The sequence below is a fragment of the Nilaparvata lugens genome, chromosome 3, assembly GCF_014356525.2.
Source record: "Nilaparvata lugens isolate BPH chromosome 3, ASM1435652v1, whole genome shotgun sequence".
Classification (NCBI taxonomy): Eukaryota; Metazoa; Arthropoda; class Insecta; order Hemiptera; family Delphacidae; genus Nilaparvata; species Nilaparvata lugens.
The window spans coordinates 55,808,330-55,834,544 of NC_052506.1; the positions used below are offsets into that span (position 1 = coordinate 55,808,330).

General features: G+C 31.1%; 2 protein-coding genes across 3 annotated transcripts in view; one reads left to right on the top strand and one right to left on the bottom strand.

The window, feature by feature from the left end:
- Nucleotides 1-26,215, bottom strand: part of LOC111058536 (integrator complex subunit 1) — a 137,513-nt gene that overhangs the window by 12,129 nt on the left and 99,169 nt on the right. Inside the window, exon 32 of the mRNA XM_039422840.1 lies at nt 23,277-23,512. Coding sequence (XP_039278774.1) covers nt 23,397-23,512 — 116 coding nt within the window. The 3' untranslated portion in view covers nt 23,277-23,396. The remainder of the gene's footprint in view (nt 1-23,276; nt 23,513-26,215) is intronic.
- LOC111043454 (proteolipid protein 2) lies at nt 592-20,693 on the top strand. 2 transcript variants are annotated; one of them, XM_022328409.2, is made up of 5 exons: nt 592-793; nt 9,848-10,005; nt 12,031-12,204; nt 12,787-12,885; nt 16,336-20,693. In XM_022328409.2, the coding sequence occupies exons 2-5, from the start codon at nt 9,871-9,873 to the stop codon at nt 16,471-16,473; spliced, it is 546 nt and encodes a 181-aa protein (XP_022184101.1). In that variant the 5' UTR covers nt 592-793; nt 9,848-9,870; the 3' UTR covers nt 16,474-20,693. The 2 variants fall into 2 exon arrangements, with proteins under 2 accessions (XP_022184101.1, XP_039280025.1); XM_039424091.1 differs by lacking the exon at nt 16,336-20,693 and adding an exon at nt 13,810-14,929.

Genomic DNA, 26,215 nt, shown 5'->3' on the forward strand with positions numbered 1-26,215 from the left:
GTAATATAGGCTATTATTGAATTTATAAAATCTATAGTGTCCCTACTCCATACACTTTGGTGAAATTATCTTTTGATAAAGTAGGCCTACGGTATGGTATGGTAGCTGATTGAGGTAACTGAAGTTATAGATTTGATGGTTGAAAAGTTGAATTTAAATCCCAATCATTATGGTAATGTTTTTAAACTTGCACTTTAAAATTCATCATAATTTGAAACACCTCAACAATGTTAGGCATAATAATATAATATAATTTAAATTTGCTTGTCACATTTAATGTTGAGAAGAATTTTGAAAACTGAAAATGCAATTGAAATTATTTAACAATAATTTTGATATTATTGAGATCTTGAGGAAATCTATAGTAGAAATTGTAGGTCTAAATTTTAGAAATTGAGAGCTTTCAAATTCACTGAAAATTTTCAAAAATTTAATCTTTAAAGCAAATACCTATCCTATATTGGTAAAGTGAAGACGGAGGTATTATCAGAGACAATAAATTATTTCCGTATCTTTACACAGTTCTATCAAAAGATACTGTATCAAAAAGTGAGAACTGTTTCTGCAGGGGTATTCTGCACGCAACAAACGAAGCGGACCTACTGTGGCGGAGCGGTCGATAATAGGAATAGGAGGAATACGAGCTATTCTGGCATAACCAAAACATTCTTGAATTTGAGATTTCAGTTAGGTTTTATAAAATAGAAGTGTTTATCGACGACTGTTTTGCGTTCTTGTGGATTATAAGTGAAATATAGGGAACAATTGCTTTGTTGCAATAGATCTATTCAAGGTAAGTTTTTTTAGATTTGGTAGCAGGTGTTTTAAATGATTACGACACTTTTATTATAGGTTATTTCTATAGAATTTCATCAGATGTCATATTCTTGTGGCCAGACACTCCCGTTCACTGCCAGCAGTAGGCGTCAACTTTCATGCCTATTTTGAGAAGTGACAGTATCTTCTTGAAATGTCAACTGAAACTTATTTAATCCTTTATCTTTTATTTAGCTTTTATTTTTATGTTTGTAGCCTACACAAATCCAAAGTATTTTGATAGCGTGATACAGTATTATATATTATATAGACATTTTTTAATATCCTATTAATTGATTTCTAGGTAAACCTTATTTCTGGTGGTATAATAATATTGTATTTAGCGTAAAGTTGTTCATTCCAAAGGCGGCAATTTTAACGGAACTAGGTTATCACTAAAAAACGGGAAATCTAAGTCAAACTAAGCCTTACCTTATTTGACTTTTATAGATTATGCTAATTACTCTGAACTTTAGGCTGGTGTTAAGTAGAAATGTTTTAAATGTTTATGATTAAATATGCTTTCAAAATACCGTATGATACAGATGGAGATGATACCTTATGTAAATTATATATATTAGGTACGGTACTCTTGTAGTTGTGGATAGGCCTAGTGAAAACTCAAAGATAAAAGATATCATTTATTCTAATGAATTCTCTCTAATGAATGTATGAATTGATATTCACCTTCGAGAAGTACCTATGTTTTTTAGTGTTTCATTTGTAAATGTATTATATACCTCTTAGCTCAGTCAATTAAGAAAAAGCAGGGGTATGGGCAATAAATTAGGGGAAAGCTGAATTTTTGAAGGGTGTCAGTATAAATACGCGGTAGTATTATACTACAGCCTGGAACCGAAAAGTGTAACCTAACCATCGTTTCACCGCTTGCTTCAGCTGAAATCATGTGTCAGGAATCGCTGACACTGTCAGTGCCAGTGCATGGAGGATTGTCTGTGTGTGACAGCTCCCGATCCCAAATAACTTCAGCTGATGTCATGAATGAATGAATTAATGGAAAACCGTGATAATTGCATGCAATGAATTATTAATGCTAAATCAAAACAATTTTTTTCTTATAAACTAAGCTTAACAATGTTATTTGTTATATCCTGAAAAAGGAAAAAGGAGTGAGTCAATTTGTTTTCCAACGAACTTGACCTGTAAAAAGGTTCGAAGAATACGTGTACAAAATTTGAAGCTATCAATTCTTTCTAAAGTATTTGTAGACCATACAAACAGACGGACAACGAATTTGGCCTTGAGTTAAAATTAAGAACTATACTATCGTATATCTTTTTTCAGGAAGTTATTCTCATACAAAGCTAGAAAATCAGGGAATTTTCACCTCATAATTTAATATTTTGTCTATTAAAAGTTTACGCTTCCGATTTTCGAGAAAAATGTTTCGTATAAATAATTATTATTGAACGAAAATCAAAATTAAATGCTGTAAATTGATAATTAAAATTTGTCGTTAGCATTTGAATAAACTATCTCAGTAATTTCCATCTGTTTCGTATAAAAGTTATAGCACGTTTCAACACCTTTAAAATTTTGTATCATAAGTCAATCTTTTTTGATGTCCTATAATCTTAATTGTCCAATTTAATCTTAACAATGTACAATTTTTTGAGCTAGATGCCCGTTTGATTACTACTACCACCAACAGGTGTTTTCCGGGAATACCGTACTATTATTAAATATGTCGTTTTTTTCTGTTCTCAATGCCTCGGAAGCCCTTGGTGATAGAAAATTAAATTTGGTCTCAAATTGTGAACCAGGATTTTTTCTTTCACGTGCATCAAATTAAATTGAGAATAGGCCTAAATAGTTTTGAAAATAGTGGGAATAGGAAGCCGAAGAAATTTCAAAATAATTTAAACTATTTTTCAATCAAACGGAGTGGATGAAGACAGATTTGAGACTACAGGGCTTATAGAGGATAAAATTCCCTACAATTCTTTACCAATTACGTGTAGATCTGAAAAGGCATCAGTCTTTATTATTTAGGTAATGATGTAGACGATAGGTCTAAAGGTATTAATAATTTTATATTCATATAGCATAGTTTAGCAAATATCACAATTTATGAATATTTTTAATTCTAAACCAGTCTTAAAAAACGTTTTCATTCTAATTTTGTTTGAAAAGTTCTTGAACTGAATGTTAATTGTATACCTAAACCACCAGGAATGAATCGAACATCACCCTACTTTTTCAAGTGGATTATTTTTTCAAAGTCTCATATTGAATTGATAACGTTACCCAAGTCAAATTTAAACATGTAATACACAATGGAAAAAGAACGTTATTACTGTAGGTACTGACAATAATAATAATTACTATAGGAAATAACACCATAAACCAACTTACTCTCATATATTTTCCGCTGAATAATAATGCATGCCTAATGTCCTATTTTGCGTTCTCTTGGTCATTTACTGCAATGGATATGAACCTCGAGCAATGGAGCAACAATGTATTAAATAAAGTAAAGAGGTTTGTTAATTTACAAACCATGAATAGATAAAAAGTGACAATTGTTTTTCACTAAAGTTGCCTCATTAATAATTGTTACACCAGCCACCCCAGAATGTTTACTTTTGTTCCGCCTAATAAATTCATTTCTATTGATTCAAATTCTTTTTCTACGTATGATTATAAAAAATTCTATTAAACTCTTTCTCAAAGTTTTCTCGTCTTATAATAGAAATATCAAATCAAATAAAAATCGTATTCATACCACAAATATTGTAAGTACAAATAATATACAATGATAAATTATATAAAATACAAATAATTAAGTACTGTACTCGAATTTGGATTTAATAATAATTATTATACATTATGGAATGCGCCTACATGGGCGCTGTGGCCTGTGCGTTGACTCGAATGTATTTATATGTAAATATAAACCAGTTTATGGGAATGCAGTAAGTTGTAAACACATTTCAAATATGGTACTTCCTTGTCATGGCAATAGGAAATGTTACATAATAAAAATACTTATGTAAATATATTTGTTCAGATTTCAACGAAGAAGAGCTAACACATGAAGGTTTAGGCCTACTGTAAAATTTACAAATCAATTGAATAGTATAGAATTCTGTCAAGTTATAATTTTTTTCTTACTAATTCTATAAATACGAACTCAGAAAAATAAAACTTCAGAATTATAAACAATTTGAAAGAAGTATTTTTAACGAAATCAAATTAAAAAATAATTATGTAGAATAGTAGGAAAACTTGAGGTAATAGAACATAAAAATAATGAAACATCATCAGTCGTTATCTAAACTGTTTAAAGAATCATACAAAAGCAGAAATATGCAAGGAACAAACCACGTTACAGAGCACAGAGACGTGATGACGATATCCCTATTATACAAGGAAAACAAGATTGAGTTCAAGTATAAGTTGAATTTTGAATTATAACAAATTCACTAATAAAATAGCAATAGATTCAAGGAACAAATACAAAATATAAAGACTTGCAGATAAATACTGCAAATAAAAAAGAACAAAAACACTTTTCATGAATTCCTTGTATAATATTAGCTTATTTTGTCAGTTTCTAAACTAAAGTGAAAAAATTAAAGACTAAATAACTTCTCAATGACAATGAATACCGATTACAGTAGTTACCGGTATCTACTGTAATCGGTAAGCTAATAGCCTATTATACAAAGACTTCATGAAAGTGTTTTTGTTCTTTTTTATAGGTACGGGTACCTACTGTTTAGTACCTACTGAATATTGTATAGACAATGACTAACAATAAATCCTCCACAGCTATCAATAGATGATAAGGATCCCAATGAAAAACTTACTAGGTTTAAACTAGAGACCCCCTGGGTTGGAGAACTCGCTCATGAACTATTGTATTGTGATCTTTGAAACCAGCACCTTTCAATTATATAGAGTTGGCTAAAATAATGTGAACAGCTAAATATTTCTTTTACAAGAATTTGACAGTAGTTTTCATTGTGGATCCTACTTGAAATGAAAAATTACTCGTTTTTGACCCTCATTATATGAATCCAAATTCATTTTTTTAAATGAGAAGGTGGCCTGTCCGCCTGCCCGCCTGTCATCGAAGGTTATGAGAAGGTGTGATATCGATGATTTCGGTACAGAGTTCCAGAAAAAAAAGAATGGCGAAAACTGCACATTGCTATTGCAACCCGTATCAGTTTATTGATGTAAAAGTTGTAATTTATGTTGTATAGGCCTATTAACCAGCTGCAATCATGCGTCAGCGAATGAAGGTCTGTCTGTGTGATAGCCTCAGCTGATGTTATGAATGAATGGAAAAACTGTTATAATTGCATGCAATGAATTTTTCAGTTGACTAAATGATAAATCAAAACAATTTTTTCTTACACACTTTCAATGTTATTTGTTATATCCTGAAAAAGGACGAAGGAGTGAATCAATTTTGTTGTTCAACGAACTTGACCTGTAAAACGGTTCAAAGAGTACGTGTTCAAAATTTGAAGCTGTTTGATCAGTTTTTCTATAGTTATTGTAGAACATACTGACGGACAACGACTTTGACCTTCAGTAAGTCAAAAATACGAACTCGATGACGCACGTTCAAATGTACTTTAAAACGATGGTTTTCAAGAAATACCTACAAAAAAGTATATATTTATATTCCATTCCGTAAATCTGTTTTGATTTTGAAAACTTTTTTGTGGTACCTAATGTTCTTTACATTTACTAGGTAAGTATGCGTATGCAAATCGCATTGGCAATATCGAAGTCAAGGTAAGAATACACTTGCGGGATCCTTGTTCACTTTCTTGTTTGACTATGATGTAATAACTTGAGTAAATGCAGCATCGTTACAGCCTTAGTCAGGACTATTTTCAACATCTATGCGATCATCATTGAATATGAAATAAAATTTGAGTTTTGATTTAATCAAATTTTAATAAGTAAAATTTAGCTTTCCTAGTTACAACTTGGTAACTCACAAAAATAGCAAGAGTCTTTAAGATCAAATAGATATAGATCAATTAATAGACCCTTTCAAAAATGTATGGCATGTATATTCTTTTTCTCCCAATCTCTTAATTATAATTGAAATTCCCATATCATATGTTACTATAGAACTATAATCTGGATAGAGTACCTCTTCGAAACAGTTGTTAACTGGCAACTAAATTAAAAATTTTGTCAGGTTGGCATTAAGTTGAGTTGACTTTGTTAGGTTGGCACCAAGTTGAAGATTTGAATGCATTTATCGCGGAAAAATTGATTGGGCACTGCTAGTTCAATCCTGGGAATATTATATTACTAGGCGTCAGGCTCGCTTCGCTCGCCATATCCGTTTAGTCAGACGCTGGACCCCCGACTGGATTTTCCTAACATATGATAAAAATGCTCAAATGGAAAATGCAGGCGAGCGAAGCGAGCCTGCTGATCTCATTCTTGGACGATCCTGTCGGGGGTCCAGGGGGCGGAGCCTCCTGGCTAGACGGATATGGCGAGCGAAGCGAGCCTGACGGCTAGTTTCAACATAAATATAATATTAAAGAAAGAATTAGGCTAAAATAATGAAATGAAAAAACAGGCATCAGCCCAAGATTTATATTTCTAAATCTAGTCTAAATCGAATTGAATTAGATAGCTGCCTTAATTTAAAACCTAGGAGGGCGAAGCTAGGGCACAGCCGGCCCTCTCTTACACTTGACCCTCAAATTGACTTATGGTCGGTTAATGTTAAGAAAAGAAGCTACTATTGTTCCAGTCTCTTATGACTAAACGGCATTTCAGCGACACTGGTCACCTCATTATCAAATACTTTTGATTTGAAATTTGACCTTGAAATTGTTGTTGAAGTAATATTGATTTTCCATTGACAGAGTGCCATCATTAAAAGAACACATTGTGAAGCAGTGCTGAAGAATTTAGACAGTAATAGCCTAGTGAAACAGTCTTTATTGATCTCTTATCACTTTATTATTGTCATAGGCCTACAGTAACTTACTGTCCTACTTCTTTCAACTGGCATGAAACCGGGAAAAAAATAGTCACTGCAATAGTTGCATGGAACATCAATAAATTATTATTGAAAAGAAATACTTTAAATTTAATGTAAGAAATGAAATGGATGATGGTGAACAAGCAAAATATTAAGAGTCCTATAATTATTGTTCAACCACTAAATTATTATAGACGCAAGTAGTTCAATTAATTATAGGCTGCTTATCCACCATAATAATATTATCACCTTCACTACTACAAAAAGATCAGAATCACCGAAAGAATATTTCAAAAACACATTCGGTATACCGGTACGAGTTCTAATATTGTTGGTACATTTGATTTTATGAAAAATGAAGTACAGTACCATATTTCTCATTTTATGAAACTGTGGCAAATACTTTGAATTGGAAGACAATAAATAAAACTAACTGATTGTAATATTCATATGATTTTAATTGGTGATGAAACTCACAGGTTGTTTCACCTTGCCGTTTGAGTCATGTTGGAGGGGGATCTAATGTTTTAGGTAGTTCCGAACCAATACACAGTAAAACTAAGCATTTTCACAAATAAAAACTGTCAATTAATTCGCCCAATTAGCGCAATATTTCAAGTGAAAGTTCAAGTGCAGAGCTCAGTTCTTCAAATTAATTACTTTCTAAAGAAAAGTGAAATTAGAATTTATAATCAGTGTCTGTGATCGTTTAGCGTAACTGATGAATGATTAAGTAATAGTTGAGCAATAATTTTTATTTATAGCAATGAAAGATTGAACTTAGTTTTGCTGTTTATCAAGTCATGGCGATCTACAATCGGTTCATACTCTACATTTTTCCAACACATTTCTTTCAAGAAGTATTTTTAATTTTGCATCTCCAAAATTTTCAATTACAGCGCAAGATTGTTGATAAGTTTTTGAACATGCTCGTCAATTTCAATTTGATAAACTGCTTCCTCCATTTGTCATGGACATGAAACTAGCCAAATCGATTATTATTTAAACTATTCGTGAATTTTTATTTATGATACCACTGCAAGCAGCTTGGAGTACCGTTTTAACTATTAGCCCAACTGTCTTTTCTAGCCTTAGGTGTTGACTTATTTAAAAAATATAGCAAATTCTATTTCAGTTATTAAAGCTCTCCAAGCTCTTTGGACAACCAATTATATAATTAATTTGATAATTATCTATGATTAAACATTTGATTGTGAAAGATATTGATTTAGTATAAATAAGATTACTTGAATAACAGCATTAATTTGTTACTGCCGAAAAATGATTCTAGAATATGTAGAGTATAGTAGTTACATAATGTAAAATTAAAAAAATAAAATTATAGATAAATTTGATTAAATATGTTTATGATAAGAGTAGGTCGATCGGGCCTCATTTAATTATTCCTATGAACGTTGGTTTATAACAATCAGCGGCGTAAAAGTAGTTTTTCCTATCTGAACAGTAAATTGTAAATTACTAAATAAAATTGCAAGCTTTATAATAACTAGTCTGTCTCAACCCATATAATCAAAAAATGCTTCTTGAGTTGGCGTTGAGGATGCCTCAAAAAATCCAAGTCTGTAGATGTAAATAATAATAATTGAGTTAGGCTTATGCTGCCCACATGTGTATGTGACTTGTGCGTGGGCCTTGCCGAAGTAATGTCTCGAGTAGTGATAGCTTACATCAACATTGCAAGTTTCCAATACGACTTCTTTCCCATATAAAAACAAAACGTTAATTTATGGAAATATTCCATATTGTTGTCTTATGTAGGTTATCAATCTTTTAAACTCACAAATAGGCCTACTAAAAATAGGTAACCATTTTTGTCAATTGAATGTTTATACCGTCACAAAATTGTAAAAAGCTTAATTTCTCACCATCGATAGAACCACACCAGAAGGTCATTTTCCCAAAAGACCCAAGAAATTCCCACGGAGCTTTCACCCCTGTAGTTAAAAATGCAGGTAATCAAGGGATATCAATTATATCATCGGTAATTTATATGTTATTGGATTCGTTATATTGTGGGCTACAATATTGGTCATATGAATAAAACCGCAAGACTCTCATTAGAAGTTACTGAGACTCTAGTCAGTCTACTAATGAAGCCTTCTATGTTATTTGTAATTAATGTCCAATAAGTTTTGAATTCATGAAATTTTATTCTTTATGATCATGAATTTTTTAAAATTATATTATTATTACAGAATAGGCCTATAATATTAAATAAAAATAATGAGAAACTGTCAAAAACCACCGATTTATTGATACTTATAATATTTCCAAAATGTTATACTCAATCATTTTATCCTATTTCTATATAATTATCTAAAGTTTTTTTATTCTATCTAATATCATTATCAAGAAATAGAAATATATATTTTTTATAAACATAAGACATTTAACAGAATGTATGGTCAGTCGTCTAATATAAATTTATAAATAATTTCAATCATAAAAACAATACAATTCTGCAATTTAAAGTAATTAACAAAACCATTATCACAATTTATACATATAAAAATCAATTTTATAAAAATTAGCCACTGTATAAATGAATTGTTGCTGCAGGATAAATTTAACAGTTTTTTTAAAACTCATACAAGAAATGCTTCTAATAAATAATAGCAAGAAATTGTACAATTTTACTCCTATAAACATCCAGCTATTTTGAGTTTTTTTTATATCGATGCTGGTGCCCATTACCAATAAAGTAAGTTAATGATATTATTACTAAAAATCTTCTAGGGTCAAATAATCTTTTCAATTGCATGAACAATATTCAAATAGTTGAATTTTTAATATTCAATGGGCAGATCTACCATCTACTCAAAATAATAGTGGAGCAGCGGAGTTAGAGTGTAGCAGAGAAGGTATGGTAGAAGTTAGAAGGAAACGAATACATTCATCGCAGTTATATGCATTACTTTCAGCACTCTCAGCTAACTGCTTCTCTGCTACACTCCACTATATTTCAACACTAATATACTTTGTTTCAGAAATCAATATAGTTTGTTTTGTGTGTTTCAGAGATCAAATTTGAAAAGGGCAAAATGACGGAAGCATTTCCAGGCCAGCACACGACCACGACGACTGTGACTCAGTCCAACACAACGGTGCAGACCGACATTCGCTATGACCCCTTTTACATTCGCACCATTCCAGGAATGTTGAAGGCCGCTCAAATTGTAAGAGCACAGCAAATGCATTTTTATTCGATTGATTGTAGCTAAAATTCGTTTGAAGTGCTAATATTCAATTTGAAGTGCTATTAACTGATTGATGTGCCGCCACTCGAAAGTATGAGCCCACCTTTCTAGTGTTACTTCAAAGCCCTATAAAAATATTTATGTTTTTCCCCATGCCGTTTATGTTTTTTGTATATGCGAAATATTATATTTTGCTGTCTAGTTCAATAAATGCCGCGATTGATATGTTAAGGTGCCATTCCTTAGCGGCGTCTCAAGACGCGCATTTAGAGACGTGTGGGTACGAGCCGCCGCCGCGGCTGGAGCACATAACCTACAAATTCATTTGATTTGATGATTCATTAGATATGAACCGAAAAAGCAATATAGTAGCCAACACTTCTAATTCATCTGCCGCCATCACGTACATACATTATAGAAATCAATGAGTCATCTAATCTAATGAATTTATAGGTTATTTGCTCTAGACACTGTGTGTCTCTAACCACGCGTCTCGAGACGCCTCTAAGGAATTGCACCATTATTAGTGTTATGATATACTATTCACAATATTTTGAGAATTGAAATATATTTGTGATAGCCTGTATTGTGTATAATTTATTTTCTAATACAGTAGTATGGTTTTTGTCACACCACAGCCCATTAGATTCAAAAATTCAAGATTGACAATAATGGGATGATTTAAATGTGGTGTATCAATAATTAATTTGAAAATATTACGATGCTCTAGATAAATTATCAAGAACTAATTTGAGAATATATGTTTTGCACTAGATAGATAATGAAGACCGTATTTGTGAAGATAGACGGCAGTCATTGAACCTATTCAAACATTGCTGCTATAAATATTATTTTCGTTTACGAATTCTTATTTCCTTTAGCTTGAAGAGCCTAAACCTAATGATTTAAATAGAAGTAATTTAAAACTGACGAATAAAAATTGCTAATAGATTAGTCCGTTTAGGGCAACTAACGAGGTTAGTAATAGAAATATAGGTAACTCGATTGATTGAGTTGTAGGGCTCAAGTTCATCATGATTTTCGAAAACATAAACATAATTATAAACTCACAAAATCGAAAAATCATGTTTTTCATTTAATATGTAATTTAATTTGTGGAGATTGAAAGTTGACAAAAGGTTCAATAGATTATTTCTTCTGTTTCCTAGTGTCTGCAATAATAAATTATTAAGTTTGCGATTTACTTTATGTTCAACGAGCAGGTGTAACCCGTGCTTCGCAAGGGTCTGTTAAAAGCACAAATAGATTGAATTTGGTTTTATAGTTCCATGCTGATATTAAAAGTATCAACAACTGTGTAATATACCTTACAATACGATAGAAAAACTATTTCATTGGCCCTTTATCTTATGTAAACTTTGAATCACAAATTGAATAAATTTGTTTTAATTATTGAAGTTATAATTAATCAATAAGAATTGAAATATACCTTCAACCGTCCTCGGTAAATTAAGAACCTTTATGCAAAATTTCAAGCTAATAAGTTCAGTAGTTCCGACGAGATGATGCGTCAAATATGTTTTTAGTATCCTGTGTATGCCAACTCTTTCCTTCATCGTATGGATTAGCTTACTTATTGTTTTATATGTCATCTATCAGAATTTTTTATCGAGTTATAAAATGGAAAGATATTCAACCAATTCAATAATATATCACTTTTTGCTATTAAAAAGAACGACTAGTAGTCAGAATTAAAAAATTCTGATAGCAAAAAGTGATTTAATAATAAGCAGTTCGTGATGGGAAACAACATGGAAGAATTCAATAATATCAATTTAATATCTCAATTTATTTGAGATCATTGAATTATATATTCAATGCTCAAAAACATTATTATTTGAGAGGAAATTCTGTAATTGAAACTGATTTCATGAAATTTTATTTCCTCTGCTACTACATCCACATTTTATTGGTACTATTACCAAACAGTCACATTTCACTTATTTATTAACGATTATTAATTTGAACAAATTGATTTCACAGATACTGAATCTATTGGGCTTCCTAACAATATCCGTTTCGGGTTATTCATCTTTGGGACGAGGCAGTTTCTTCTCTAGTATATCAGGATTTGGATTCTGGTTTACAGGAATTCTACTTGTCCTATACGTATTTCACGTGGTGGAGAAGTTTTTCGCGATACCTTGGCTGAGAATAGTAAGTGCTTCAATGATAGTTTATTATCAATTCCCAACTAATACATTGGTTGGAAGATATTGAAAGATGATGAAATTATTTATGAAAACCGATTCCTCATATCTTTCAATTAGAATAAAATTTTATTAATCCAAACAAAATTACATGAGTAAAGAAAACAATGGAAAAAATTGAATTATGACTTGACACAATTGAAAAAGTCCATCCATGATGAATTTTAATATCATTGGGATTTTGACAATCTAACAGGAATTCTGAAAATAATCTTTGGGTATTCTGAAAATAATAATTCAAGTAAGAAAAAGCCATCAGTTTCTATTAGCTTTGAATTCAAGAGTGAGAGAAGATATGAATCTTTAATGTTAATAATAAATGTTATTTTTATATGTTATATTTGAACTTAGTTCTAGAAGTCAAAGCTTCTGTCAAAATATAGTGCAGTATTATCTTATAATTATAATTTTTTGTAATTTTAAATCATATTTTCATTATAGATTATTGAATTATGATCCAAAAAATTATCATCATTGACATTATTATATTGGAGTTGAATTATTAAGTTTGTAATTGTTATATTTCCAGGAGTTAGTTTACTGTGCTCTGTGGGCAGTATTCTACATGATCGCTTCCACGCTATGTGCTGCCAACATGAGCTATTCCGCGGCTTTCGCATGCACTGCAGTAAGTAGCAATCATTCAAAAATAATATTCTCTATAAAAGCGAAATTGCACTCATTCATCGATTAACAGAACTAAAAATCTACTGGACCAAATACGTTCGAATTTGTCAGGTTCAGTTTGCTCTCTAGAAGCGCACTAAGAACAGATTTGAAAAAAAAAAATCCAAATATACTTCCAAAATCTCAGTTTTCGGCGTTTTCTCAGGTTTATTAAAATTTTATGATATCTTAATAATGTCTGTATGGGAAGTGACTTTATGTTTACTAATTTTGATCAAAGAGATTTTTGCAACCCAGCGCTACATAATTCAAATAGGTACCGTAACCGATGATTGAATTGCGCCTGAATGTCTCTGAACTATTTGATATAATGAAGAAAGCTCAAATTTTTGGCTGATTAATTCCAGTATATTGCAATTTAAAATAAAAAACTAACCCCCTAACCTACTCTTTCACCTTTGAAACATAATTAAATAGGCTATACACTATATGAATTGAATATTCAGTGAGATTTGACGAAGTGAACGGCTCAACTTCCCACCTGTTTCAGTTTCTCACGAAATGGTAAAAATAGTTATGTGATGAACTGAGACCCTCCTAAATGAATACTATACAATTTAACACAATTTTTTACATTTAACATGATCCAGGACCTACATTGGAGGTATTGTCTAATCACTTAGTTCTAAATGTTTTTCCAACATTGACGATATTTATCATTAGTTATGTTGTTTGTATAAATCTTCATTATTCCTTATGACATGGAATAATTTATGACATATATTCATTAAATCGAGTAACATGTTCCCCGACCAAGAACAGGAATGAAGGCTTGAAAGCTGAAGTAAACTATCTCTTCAAACCGCTTTTAAAAACTGGATTGATGATAACTAAAGTTATTAACATTTATTTTTTAATTCTGCAGCTATTTGGATACTGTGCGATGGGTGTATACGGATATGATGCATTCCTGAAATTCAAAGCAGTGAAGTCCGGAGAAATAGCACAAGGGGAACGCCATGTAGCCAAGACCACCTCCACTGTCACTTCACCTGCCTACTAATCAATCACCTACTCAGGTCTCATCATCAATTTGTATATATTATTTTATCATCTTTAACATCCCTCATCACTTCGCAAAATAATTTCGATTGTATTTTTTCATCAGAAAGCACTTAATCTATAAGTACCTATTCAATGTATCTGATTTTCACTTATTTTTTTTACAATAATTAATTTATTATAGCTTTTGCTAATATGTAATATATTTGTTTAGTTAAGTATTTATTCTCTTTCGACTGAAATAAGATTACCCATTTTAATTGATTACTCTGATTATGTAAGATCAATCAATACTTCAATGAAAGTTAACTTTTGTTTCATATCTCAAAGGAATGTCATAATTTAAACACAGTGCTTTTTCATAAATCTTGTTAACTTCTTATTTCTATTATTAGAAATATTCAAATGATTCAGTGAGATCTGTGTTTCCACTTTCCAATATTAATCAAAGCCTTTTTATGTCTCAAGAATCTACTCCAATTATTACATCAAAGTTATTCTTCAAAGAAAAATGAATTTTTATATCATTGCCTCTTATTATCCAAAAATACATTTGGTTGGTTGTCATTGCAACTATATTATTCAAATACATTTTACACTAATCGAGGGGTGTAAGTTTCTAAAGAATCACGGAAATGTTAAATATTTGATAACTTTATCCCAATTAATATATGTTTTGTTTCTTCAATGAAGTTAATTTTGAAAATTTACCCTTGTTATGTGTGATATAATGCATGAGTGCTTGTGTGTGTTTGTTGTTACTCCTATGACCGATTGTGTTCAAGAATTGTTGCTTGTCTTTCTATTCTATCACTGTTGGAACAATTTTCTAAAAATTATGATGTTGAACATAGATCAATCTATTTTCCAATCTCTCATTTCCCTTAAATTTTGTATCATGATTTGAAATAACGCTCCATCAACAAGTCATTTGGCATAAAAAATTTCGATATGCTAATGTTTAACTGTTTAAACTTTCTTAGATTCACCCATGATGAATTTTAATATCATTGGGATTTTGACAATCTAACAGGAATTCTGAAAATAATCTTTGGGTATTCTGAAAATAATAATTCAAGTAAGAAAAAGCCATCAGTTTCTATTAGCTTTGAATTCAAGAGTGAGAGAAGATATGAATCTTTAATGTTATTAATAAATGTTATTTTTATATGTTATATTTTTGAACTTAGTTCTAGAAGTCAAAGCTTCTGTCAAATATAGTGCAGTATTATCTTATAATTATAATTTTTTGTAATTTTAAATCATATTTTCATTATAGATTATTGAATTATGATCCAAAAAATTATCATCATTGACATTATTATATTGGAGTTGAATTATTAAGTTTGTAATTGTTATATTTCCAGGAGTTAGTTTACTGTGCTCTGTGGGCAGTATTCTACATGATCGCTTCCACGCTATGTGCTGCCAACATGAGCTATTCCGCGGCTTTCGCATGCACTGCAGTAAGTAGCAATCATTCAAAAATAATATTCTCTATAAAAGCGAAATGGCACTCATTCATCGATTAACAGAACTAAAAATCTACTGGACCAAATACGTTCGAATTTGTCAGGTTCAGTTTGCTCTCTAGAAGCGCACTAAGAACAGATTTGAAAAAAAATCCAAATATACGTCCAAAATCTCAGTTTTCGGCGTTTTCTCAGGTTTATTAAAATTTTATGATATCTTAATAATGTCTGTATGGGAAGTCACTTTATGTTTACTAATTTTGATCAAAGAGATTTTTGCAACCCAGCGCTACATAATTCAAATAGGTACCGTAACCGATGATTGAATTGCGCCTGAATGTCTCTTTGAACTATTTGATATAATGAAGAAAGCTCAAATTTCTGGCTGATTAATTCCAGTATATTGCAATTTAAAATAAAAAACTAACCCCCTAACCTACTCTTTCACCTTTGAAACATAATTAAATAGGCTATACACTATATGAATTGAATATTCAGTGAGATTTGACGAAGTGAACGGCTCAACTTCCTACCTGTTTCAGTTTCTCACGAAATGGTAAAAATAGTTATGTGATGAACTGAGACCCTCCTAAATGAATACTATACAATTTAACACAATTTTTTACATTTAACATGATCCAGGACCTACATTGGAGGTATTGTCTAATCACTTTGTTCGAAATGTTTTTCCAACATTGACGATATTTATCATTAGTTATGTTGTTTGTATAAATCTTCATTATTCCTTATGACATGGAATAATTTATGACATATATTCATTAAATCGAGTAACATGTTCCCCGACCAAGAACAGGAATGAAGGCTTGAAAGCTGAAGTAAACTATCTCTTCAAACCGCTTTTAAAAACTGGATTGATGATAACTAAAGTTATTAACATTTCTTTTTTAATTTTGCAGCTATTTGGATACTGTGCGATGGGTGTATACGGATATGATGCATTCCTGAAATTCAAAGCAGTGAAGTCCGGAGAAATAGCACAAGGGGAACGCCATGTAGCCAAGACCACCTCCACTGTCACTTCACCTGCCTACTAATCAATCACCTACTCAGGTCTCATCATCAATTTGTATATATTATTTTATCATCTTTAACATCCCTCATCACTTCGCAAAATAATTTCGATTGTATTTTTTCATCAGAAAGCACTTAATCTATAAGTACCTATTCAATGTATCTGATTTTCACTTATTTTTTTTACAATAATTAATTTATTATAGCTTTTGCTAATATGTAATATATTTGTTTAGTTAAGTATTTATTCTCTTTCGACTGAAATAAGATTACCCATTTTAATTGATTACTCTGATTATGTAAGATCAATCAATACTTCAAAGAAAGTTAACTTTTGTTTCATATCTCAAAGGAATGTCATAATTTAAACATAGTGCTTTTTCATAAATCTTGTTAACTTCTTATTTCTATTATTAGAAATATTCAAATGATTCAGTGAGATCTGTGTTTCCACTTTCCAATATTAATCAAAGCCTTTTTATGTCTCAAGAATCTACTCCAATTATTACATCAAAGTTATTCTTCAAAGAAAAATGAATTTTTATATCATTGCCTCTTATTATCCAAAAATACATTTGGTTGGTTGTCATTGCAACTATATTATTCAAATACATTGTACACTAATCGAGGGGTGTAAGTTTCTAAAGAATCACGGAAATGTTAAATATTTGATAACTTTATCCCAATTAATATATGTTTTGTTTCTTCAATGAAGTTAATTTTGAAAATTTACCCTTGTTATGTGTGATATAATGCATGAGTGCTTGTGTGTGTTTGTTGTTACTCCTATGACCGATTGTGTTCAAGAATTGTTGCTTGTCTTTCTATTCTATCACTGTTGGAACAATTTTCTAAAAATTATGATGTTGAACATAGATCAATCTATTTTCCAATCTCTCATTTCCCTTAAATTTTGTATCATGATTTGAAATAACGCTCCATCAACAAGTCATTTGGCATAAAAAATTTCGATATGCTAATGTTTAACTGTTTAAACTTTCTTAGATTCACCCATGATGATTTTTTAGTGATATTACAGGAATAGAAAAGAAACTATGCAATAGTTAGGTACGAGAATATAGTATTTTTTCAGTTTCCATTTTCTAGTAAATTCAATTTCAAAAGGATTCCTTAAAAACTACAATATTGAAATCAAGTTTTAAAAGTATTATAAATGACTTCCAGTTCTATACCAGAAATATATCGCTTCATGATACTATTTTAATGGATTTTTATGGGAATTTGTACTGTAGATTCGACAGAAAATATATTCTGAATTAGATGAAATATGAGGCTTGAACTAGTCTACCATATTTTTTTGGGAATTTTTCGTGGGAGAAGTTTTTTATATTAAATCGAATTTACATTTTATTCAATATCGAAACCAAATGAATTAAAATTCATAAAGTTGAATAATTTTTATATCTACAATGTTTGAATCGTTCAGGATTTAAATATTCTGTTTCTTCCCGCTACCATTAAATAAGGTAGCAACCTATCTTTAAATAAGGACCAAAAATACTTCTAATACTGTATTGCAGAATTCATAAAATTAGTTTCAATGATTTATTCTTAAACTGCTGAAGATAATTATATTGTTTTCTCTTAATACTTCTTGCATGAGCAAAAATGATTAATTCATTAATTTTAAATTATATTGATTATACGTTTCCTTAAAAAATTTGAACTCAAGGAATATATTGCATTTACAATTGAAATGATATAAATATGCATTTATTAACCATATCAGATATACATCCATATTTTATTCTCTATTTATTAATGGAAATAAAATCGATATATTATTCCAATATCAAATGATAATCCTTAATACGATATCACAATATTTTGATATTATAATGTAATGTGGTTTTAAAATAATGTTGCTCTTTCAATGTTTCCCATTTCCGTCTTAAAAGAAGATTTTTAATCATTCGTATACTCTCTATTAGATAGATTTGATAAATTAATGTATTCTAAAGGATCCTCCAAATTATTCCATTTGTCTATATTATTAATAAACATTATTCCAATAAGAATTATTATTATATCGATGTCGAATTAAAATGTTCACATCTATCCTCTTATAACTTTCAATTTTAGCTTATCCAACAAAATATAACTATGTATTTCTATTCTACTAGCATTACCCACTTTATTTTTAAAATATTAGGATACTATTAACTTTGAATTATGTTATAAACCTATTTCAAATCGATCAATTTTTAGAAGCAATTACTTGGTAAAACTAATGTATGGTACTTATTGAAAACAATTTACTTGAAGCAATTAAATAACTTTAAGGTTTTCAAAACTTTAATAGCAGACAACAATGAAATTTAAAATAAAAATATTTAAATATTGCTAGAAAAACTAATTCGCATTGAAAAAATCATATTTGAAACTTTAATAATTATTATTGTGAAGTGAAAGGTAGGCATTTATTCATCCAGTTCGTTCACGAAATTCCAAAAATATAATATCACCCAGTTCCAAAAATATTATATCATAAACTTAAAAAATGCACAATTTTTATAAATTTGAACATTCAGCCTCTGAATCCATTTGTGAAGACTTTTTTAATCTAGCTGCTCTTGATACGTGAAATATTTGATGCTACAAATATTTTATTACGTAGCTTTTATGTCTTATTAACATTTGAAAAAATACGAAACAATAATTTTTTAATAAACTACTTTTTAATTGGAGTGTTGTATTTACTGTAATGAAGTGCGTTATCCAACAGACAATAAATGACTGTTCTAGGTTGTTCTCAAATGTTTATAGGTCACTTTTGTGTGAAATTTAAATACATTTGTGTATCATTGTAAAACTTTATATGCTTATATAAATTTCATACTAAGAAGCAAACAGTTAGATTTATAAAGTTTATTTCCCAAACGACCGTAACTGATCAAAGTTTCTTCATAACTTTTTATTTCAAGAATGATTAATCGCATAAATTATCAAATATTTTACTGGATTTCTTCCAGCTTCATGACCTTTTTTGAAAGGAAAAACAATACATATTTTTTCAATGAAAATAACTTTTTTTGAAATTGAGTGATCAATTACAAAATACGCCAAACTGCAATTGTATTTGATTATTAGACCTTGGACCATTCATAAGAAAATAATCAGCTTGTTCAAGGAAACAATATTATTATAAGATCAAACTTCTTATGAAGATTTGGTCTTTTACACTTTTTATATAATTGTGGTGCCCTATACCTAAGCAATAGATCATGTCACCCAAGATAATATAAATTTGTTGTTGGCTTCCTAGCCTAGTTGTTAGACATTTATGTAAGTTCATATACACATTTTATAAGACTGTACAATTTTATGAGTAGTGTTTTCTAGCATACTCGTGTTTAGTATACAATGTTCCACTATTTAAAAGTGATTAGATTATATTATAATTGATGTTATTGTAAAAATTTGTTTAGGGAAGACATTTGTTGCATTCACCAGTTTCCAAAAATAAAAATTGATAATTTCCATTTTTATTGATGAACGGTTTTATAGATACTGTAGAACTTCATCATAGTGGAAATTCATGATGAATAATTTATATAACTTGATAATCAACCTCAAAGTTGATTAATCATTAGTATTTTTCAATAATACCTATAGATGTTTCTAGTGGTTTGTAAAATAGTAAAGTACACTTTGTATATTGATAAAATTATAATTCAATCAATGAATCTCTTGTTAGATTATTTGTTCAAAAAATGTATAATTTTAATTTTGTTATCATTCAAGATTCTATGATAATGATAAATTGCTAGGACATTTGGCCAATTTCTATTAATATTGAAAAGCTGAGGTAGGCTACTGATAGTAGTATTATTCATCATTCAATGTGCTTAAATTATAAAATTACGTCATTGAATTCCAGTTATCATAACAAATCTGTACTTACACAACTATTGTAGTTCCAACAATTTGCATGTCTTTTTAGATTAATATTAGATGATAATCTATTGTTAGTAGTCACAATGTTAAAAGTGATAAATAAGCTTCAATAGATTGTACAAACTATAATAACTTAGTGTTAAATTATGGTATAGATAATTTTATGTATTCATTGTTGAAAGTATTATTCACAGCTTGTAAATTTTTCCATTAACAAACTATTATCACCACCACTATATTGGTCTTTCAAGTGTGAGATGTTTATTATTAAATCTGTTTAAAGTTTATTTTCTGTTATTGCAATAAAGTTTTAACTCAAGAATAATTCTGATTTTTATTACCTTGAGTTTTATATAACCTTATATTCGAGTGAATTATTATAAATAAATAAATGCCGAAGTGACCTGACTGGCTGGCTCAGTGTTTTCAGGTCGCACCTGATCAATTTCAGAACCAGTTGACATGAATTAACGATTGCTGTTAGGCAGCCGGGACTGTCGACTTGAATATCTGTCGAGAGAAATATCTGGTCTTGACCGAAATTCGAACCCGGGGCCTCTGGTTTACTAAGCCAGCGTCTAAATCTCAACCACTCGACTACGGCCACTCGTAGTAAAATATGAAAATGGCTCATGATGAGACTAGTATTCATATAGCCTACCCAAGTTTTAAAATTTTAAAACTGAATTCGCTTCTAAGAAGAAAAATTTTTTTGGTAATAGTCCAGTCAGTATATACATTGGTGTTAGCAATTTATATTTTTTAACTATATATATATTTTCATGTATCACTTGGAAAAAACATTCCACCAATGAAGATAGATACATTAGAAGATTAGATGGTAACATTAGAAGTTTCGAAGAAGACAATACAAAACCATTACCCAGCAGACAACTGATTGTCGAAAAACGGAAGTCCGTTGGAGCAGGACATCCTATATGCTACCTATAGGATATGGATATTATAGGAGGTCCAGGTTGCACCAAGGGCGCGCGCATAGTGAAGAGTAAAGAGGTATCCATATATAGCATTTTGAGGAGGAAAGCCGCGCTGCTTTCCTTCCCTTTTATTAGAGCTCTAGAGATTGACCGCTCAAATCTTAAAACTCGGTTGTCTTCGCACGAGGCCTCTTTTCAAGCTCTAAAAAGCAGCGTGACTTCCCTCCTCAAATGACTTATGGGGAACTCCATTATCTGGAGATCTCTTCCTTATTTTTATTATTATCTGGAGACCTCTTCACCATATTTTTTAAACAATGCTGAATTTATGGTGGTTGGCACACCTGCAGTATTTGGTTCAATTTATTTGTAAAATTTCAAATACTGGAAAAAAAATTCAGTTTAGTCAAGTGATATGGATATGGATTGTTTCTGCAATTTTCTGACCGACTCTTTTCCGGGCAATCATATAGTTTTAACAGCAGTGACGACGATGATTTTATCGATGACGAAGAAGCGGATAATTGAACAAAATAATGTTATTATTTTTGTTGTAAACGATAGTTTCAGACAGGAACAAATAGCTGGTGGTCTGGTTCACATTGGAGCATTTTACTCTATGACAATGCCCAAAACATTTTCTACAGTCTGGACTCAATGGGTTGGCATAATGAAAAGTTTTCTACGACTTTGGTGAAAAGAGTTAGTACTTTTTTAAGACAGATAAACTGGTCAAGCTGAACTGTATTCAGCAGAGTAACAATTTCGACGGAGGGGTGTTTGCATTGCATTTTATAAAGAAGTTTTCAAATGTTTGTTTAATAGGACAAAATGTTTGAAGGAACCCTCTCTATGAATTCTCATTTTAATGTTTCTTGGTATAGATGGAGACTACTTATTAATGTGTGTAACTTATTAAAACCAAAACCAAATGCATTTAATAACTCAACTGTCCCACTTGGCAAATCAAAAAGTATTAAATACGAGCCTAAATTAACCACTGCTGAAATTAGTACTGAGCACGCCTGTATTCCCAGACTTGGTGAGAAGCTGCATCTTAAATTAATCCAACTTCACTTTATTAAATGTGAAGGTGATTTATGATTTCTAGATACAGAATTTCAACAGAAAAAAATGGCTAAAACCGCACATCGATATCTCAATGATATTAACATTTAATATGCAAATAATTCATACGAAAATGAAATAAATGAGTACATTAAAAATCTGACAAATCAAACTTTTCTGTTCAAAGTGTTGAATATGTGAGTAAATATTACTATAAGTGTTAACTAACACTCAATGAAGTGAAATTTGATTTTATCTAAATCAGATTTTATAGATTCACAATGTACTCATTTACTTCATTTTTGTATTAATTACTAATATTTTCAAATATATAATATATATTATGTGTGAATAAATTTGAAACAGTTTGAGATATCGATGGCGGTTTTCGTTATTAATCTCTTGGAATTCTGTATCAATATCATGTATCAATCGACTACCTTACCATTTAAAAAATGGAGTTGGATTCAAGATGGCGAATCAAAATTTTGAAACAAGAGAAAAGTAGTTTTTTAAATTCGAATAGGATCCCAACGAAACCTACTGACAAACCAAACTTGTGAAAGAAATATTACGCTGTTTTCATAATTTTCACCAAGAAGTTAAACCTATGTTTATTGATGATGATGATGATGATGAAGTGAGGAAAGGGTAAAGCTTCCTACACTTTTTTCATTGACCAGAAACTGTAGTTATACAAAAGGATTCATTTTTATTAGAAAATGTACATTTATATCAAGTTTCATTCCATTTATAGTCTACTTGGTATACTTTTTGAACAAAAGTATAGTTTCATAACTTATCGATAATCATAGGGAAAAATTGATATCGTCAAAAAAATGAAGGCAAAATTACAGATATATTCTCCATTATTGCATTAATCTTGTTATAAACATACTTACAAATACATCAGCACGTTGTTTGTCATAAACTTGAATGAACAATCCACAAATTGAGATCACACGTATTTGTAGGCTTGTTTTCGTCAGTCTTAATGTGGAATGCATAGAGTTCACAGGTCACTAGCATCCAGACTGGAGATTCAGCAGTGCTAGAGTCTTTGTTATGCATTGCGTCGTATTTATGCTTGAGCTCATTCCTACACCAAACACTTTCTTCAGTAGCGGTAAAGCCAGTTCTGAAAAATAAAAATAAAATTATTGTGTTGAACACTTGGTTCATTCTATTACTAATAATATTGAATGATCTGAATTCCCTTTAAAGCTGTTGTCAGTCTATTCTCTACAAACTTCAAGCGCCAGCCACAAATGTTTAATTCTTTTTGATCTTACTGTCACAAGGTATATGAATTGAATTAGGTATTGTTAAATTTGAAGAACAAATTAATAATGTATAAAAAAGGGCTTAATTTTTGTTATATTATAATTCTAACTTTAAACTTCTCAGACCTCTGAAGTTTTCTGAATTTCTCAGACAGAAATAGTGTACTTTTGTCTGTACACGCGAATTTCAATTCAATTTATAATTGAATCCTAAACATCAGGCAGAGGATGAGTCAAAAAAAAGCAACCTAGACAACTATAAGGGTCCAGAGCTGGAAGAGTCCAGTTGAACTGTATGGTTAACCATCACTTAGTGGCTGGCCTCAGGCACCAACTATACAGGCGGAATTTTTTTCTCGTTAAGAGGATGCATTCTATCTCATGGGAAACACAATACGAGCGGAATTACGTTTTGAAAGTTATGCGTTCTGTACGGAGAAAAAAAGACGCATCTATTCCGGACGTATAGTTATTTGAAATCATGTTATTTCACGTTATTACATCTAACATATTATTTCAAATCAATTCAAAATATGTGTCATGATCAGTACCGTAGTTGATCTATTGTCTTACCAAACAACAGAAACAACATCCATATACAAGGTGACACACGGGAGACGGACGGTTTTGAACTGCGTAGTACTGAGAGTGCGGCGGTGGGAGGTGGTTGTGGTGGGGATAGTTCTGCTCGACATAAGACGCCATTTTGTTTACTCAGTCACTATGGAGCAGTGGGACTTACAACGTCGATTGTTTGTCTATGACAGTTTCGTGAAAAGTGGTGAGTCTATTACAGCTACGCAGCGATTGTTTCGTGTGCGGTTTAATGTTGGTCGACATGGAGCTGTTCCAAGTCGTAACACAATCCTCAGATGGGTGAAAAACTTCAGATCGACTGGAAACATACTGGATAAGAAGCATCCTGGCCCGATACGCAGTGTAACAACACCAGAAAATGTTGAAAGGGTAAGGGAAGCAGTAGTCAGAAGCCCAGGACGGTCAGCTAGACGTCATGCTAATGAGCTACGAATTAATCGTGAATCGGTTAGACGAATTTTGCATAAAGAATTAAAATTCCATCCCAACAAAATGCTCATTGTCCAACAACTTAAGGCAACTGATTTTGCTGTACGCGAAGACTTTGCATACAGAATGCAAGTGATTTTGGGATTGAATGAAAATGCAATTTTATTGATGAGCGATGAGGCTCATTTCCATTTAAACGGGACTGTGAATAAGCAAAACCTGCGTTACTGGGCTCCAGAGCATCCACACCTTATCCATCAGCGTCCTCTACACTCAGAAAAAGTAACAGTATGGTGTGCTCTTGGCTCTGTTGGCATTATTGGACCTTATTTTTTCGAAGAGAACGGGGCCACAGTTACTGTTAATTCGGCTCGATACATTCGTATGCTTGAAACTTTCTTTAAACCAGAACTACGAAGACGACGAATCCCCTTAAAACGTGTTTGGTTCCAGCAGGATGGGGCAACATCACACACCGCAAACAATTCAATGACAGTTCTTGCACGCATGTTTCGTGGAAAGATTATCTCACGTTTTGGCAATGTTCCTTGGCCTCCCAGGTCTCCTGACTTATCAGTGTGTGACTTTTTTCTGTGGGGGTACCTTAAGAGCTGTGTCTATAACCACAAACCACGAACTTTGGATGAGTTGAAGAATGCAATCATTCAAGAAATTGCTGCCATCCCTGTAGAGATGTTAGTCCGTGTGATGGAGGATTTTGAGAAGAGACTTGAGTCCTGCATTCGAAATGATGGACATCACCTTGAGGACATTATTTTTCACAAATAACTGAAATGACAGGTAATGAGCTTTGTTAACTAAAATGGCAAATAATAAGCTTTGATTTTGTGTAAATAAACATGTATTAATTTTAAAACTGGCTGAGTATTATTACATTAAAATCCGTCCGTCTCCCGTGTGTCACCCTGTAATTGGATATACTACACTTCATCTTCAAAAAAATAAAATACTATTTAAATTGGGCAATGTGATTAAAAAACTATGATGGATAATTTACGATTAAATAATAGTATACAGTCTACACTATAACCAATTCAATTTCGTAAAAGAATAATCCATTTCATAATAAATCAAGTAGACTATCTTGAAGTTCAATTAGCAATACATGTATTTGACAAAGGCTCGGTTTCACATATTTAACCTACTCAACTACGGGAAACCCATGTACTAGAGCAGGTGAAGCAGTGATGGGTGGGGTAATGGGTGATTGGGTGGTGGTGCAAATACATTGGGTAAGTGAGCTCACATATTTTTTGAAATAATGTTTTCTTTATAAGTTTTCCAGTTATCTTCCAGTTTTTAACGGCAGTTTTGAATTTCCTTGGGTTTTCTTCAATTACGTTTCTTCATAGCCAAGAAACGATTTGGCGACAGTGCTTAGGTAGGGAAGGATAGGGCTATTTGCTTTGTCTAATGACAGAAATGCAACACCAAGTGGTGGGTGACTTTATAACGTGAATCTCACTACAGACAACATTTTTCTCTTAAATCAAAACCACCATCTACAATGA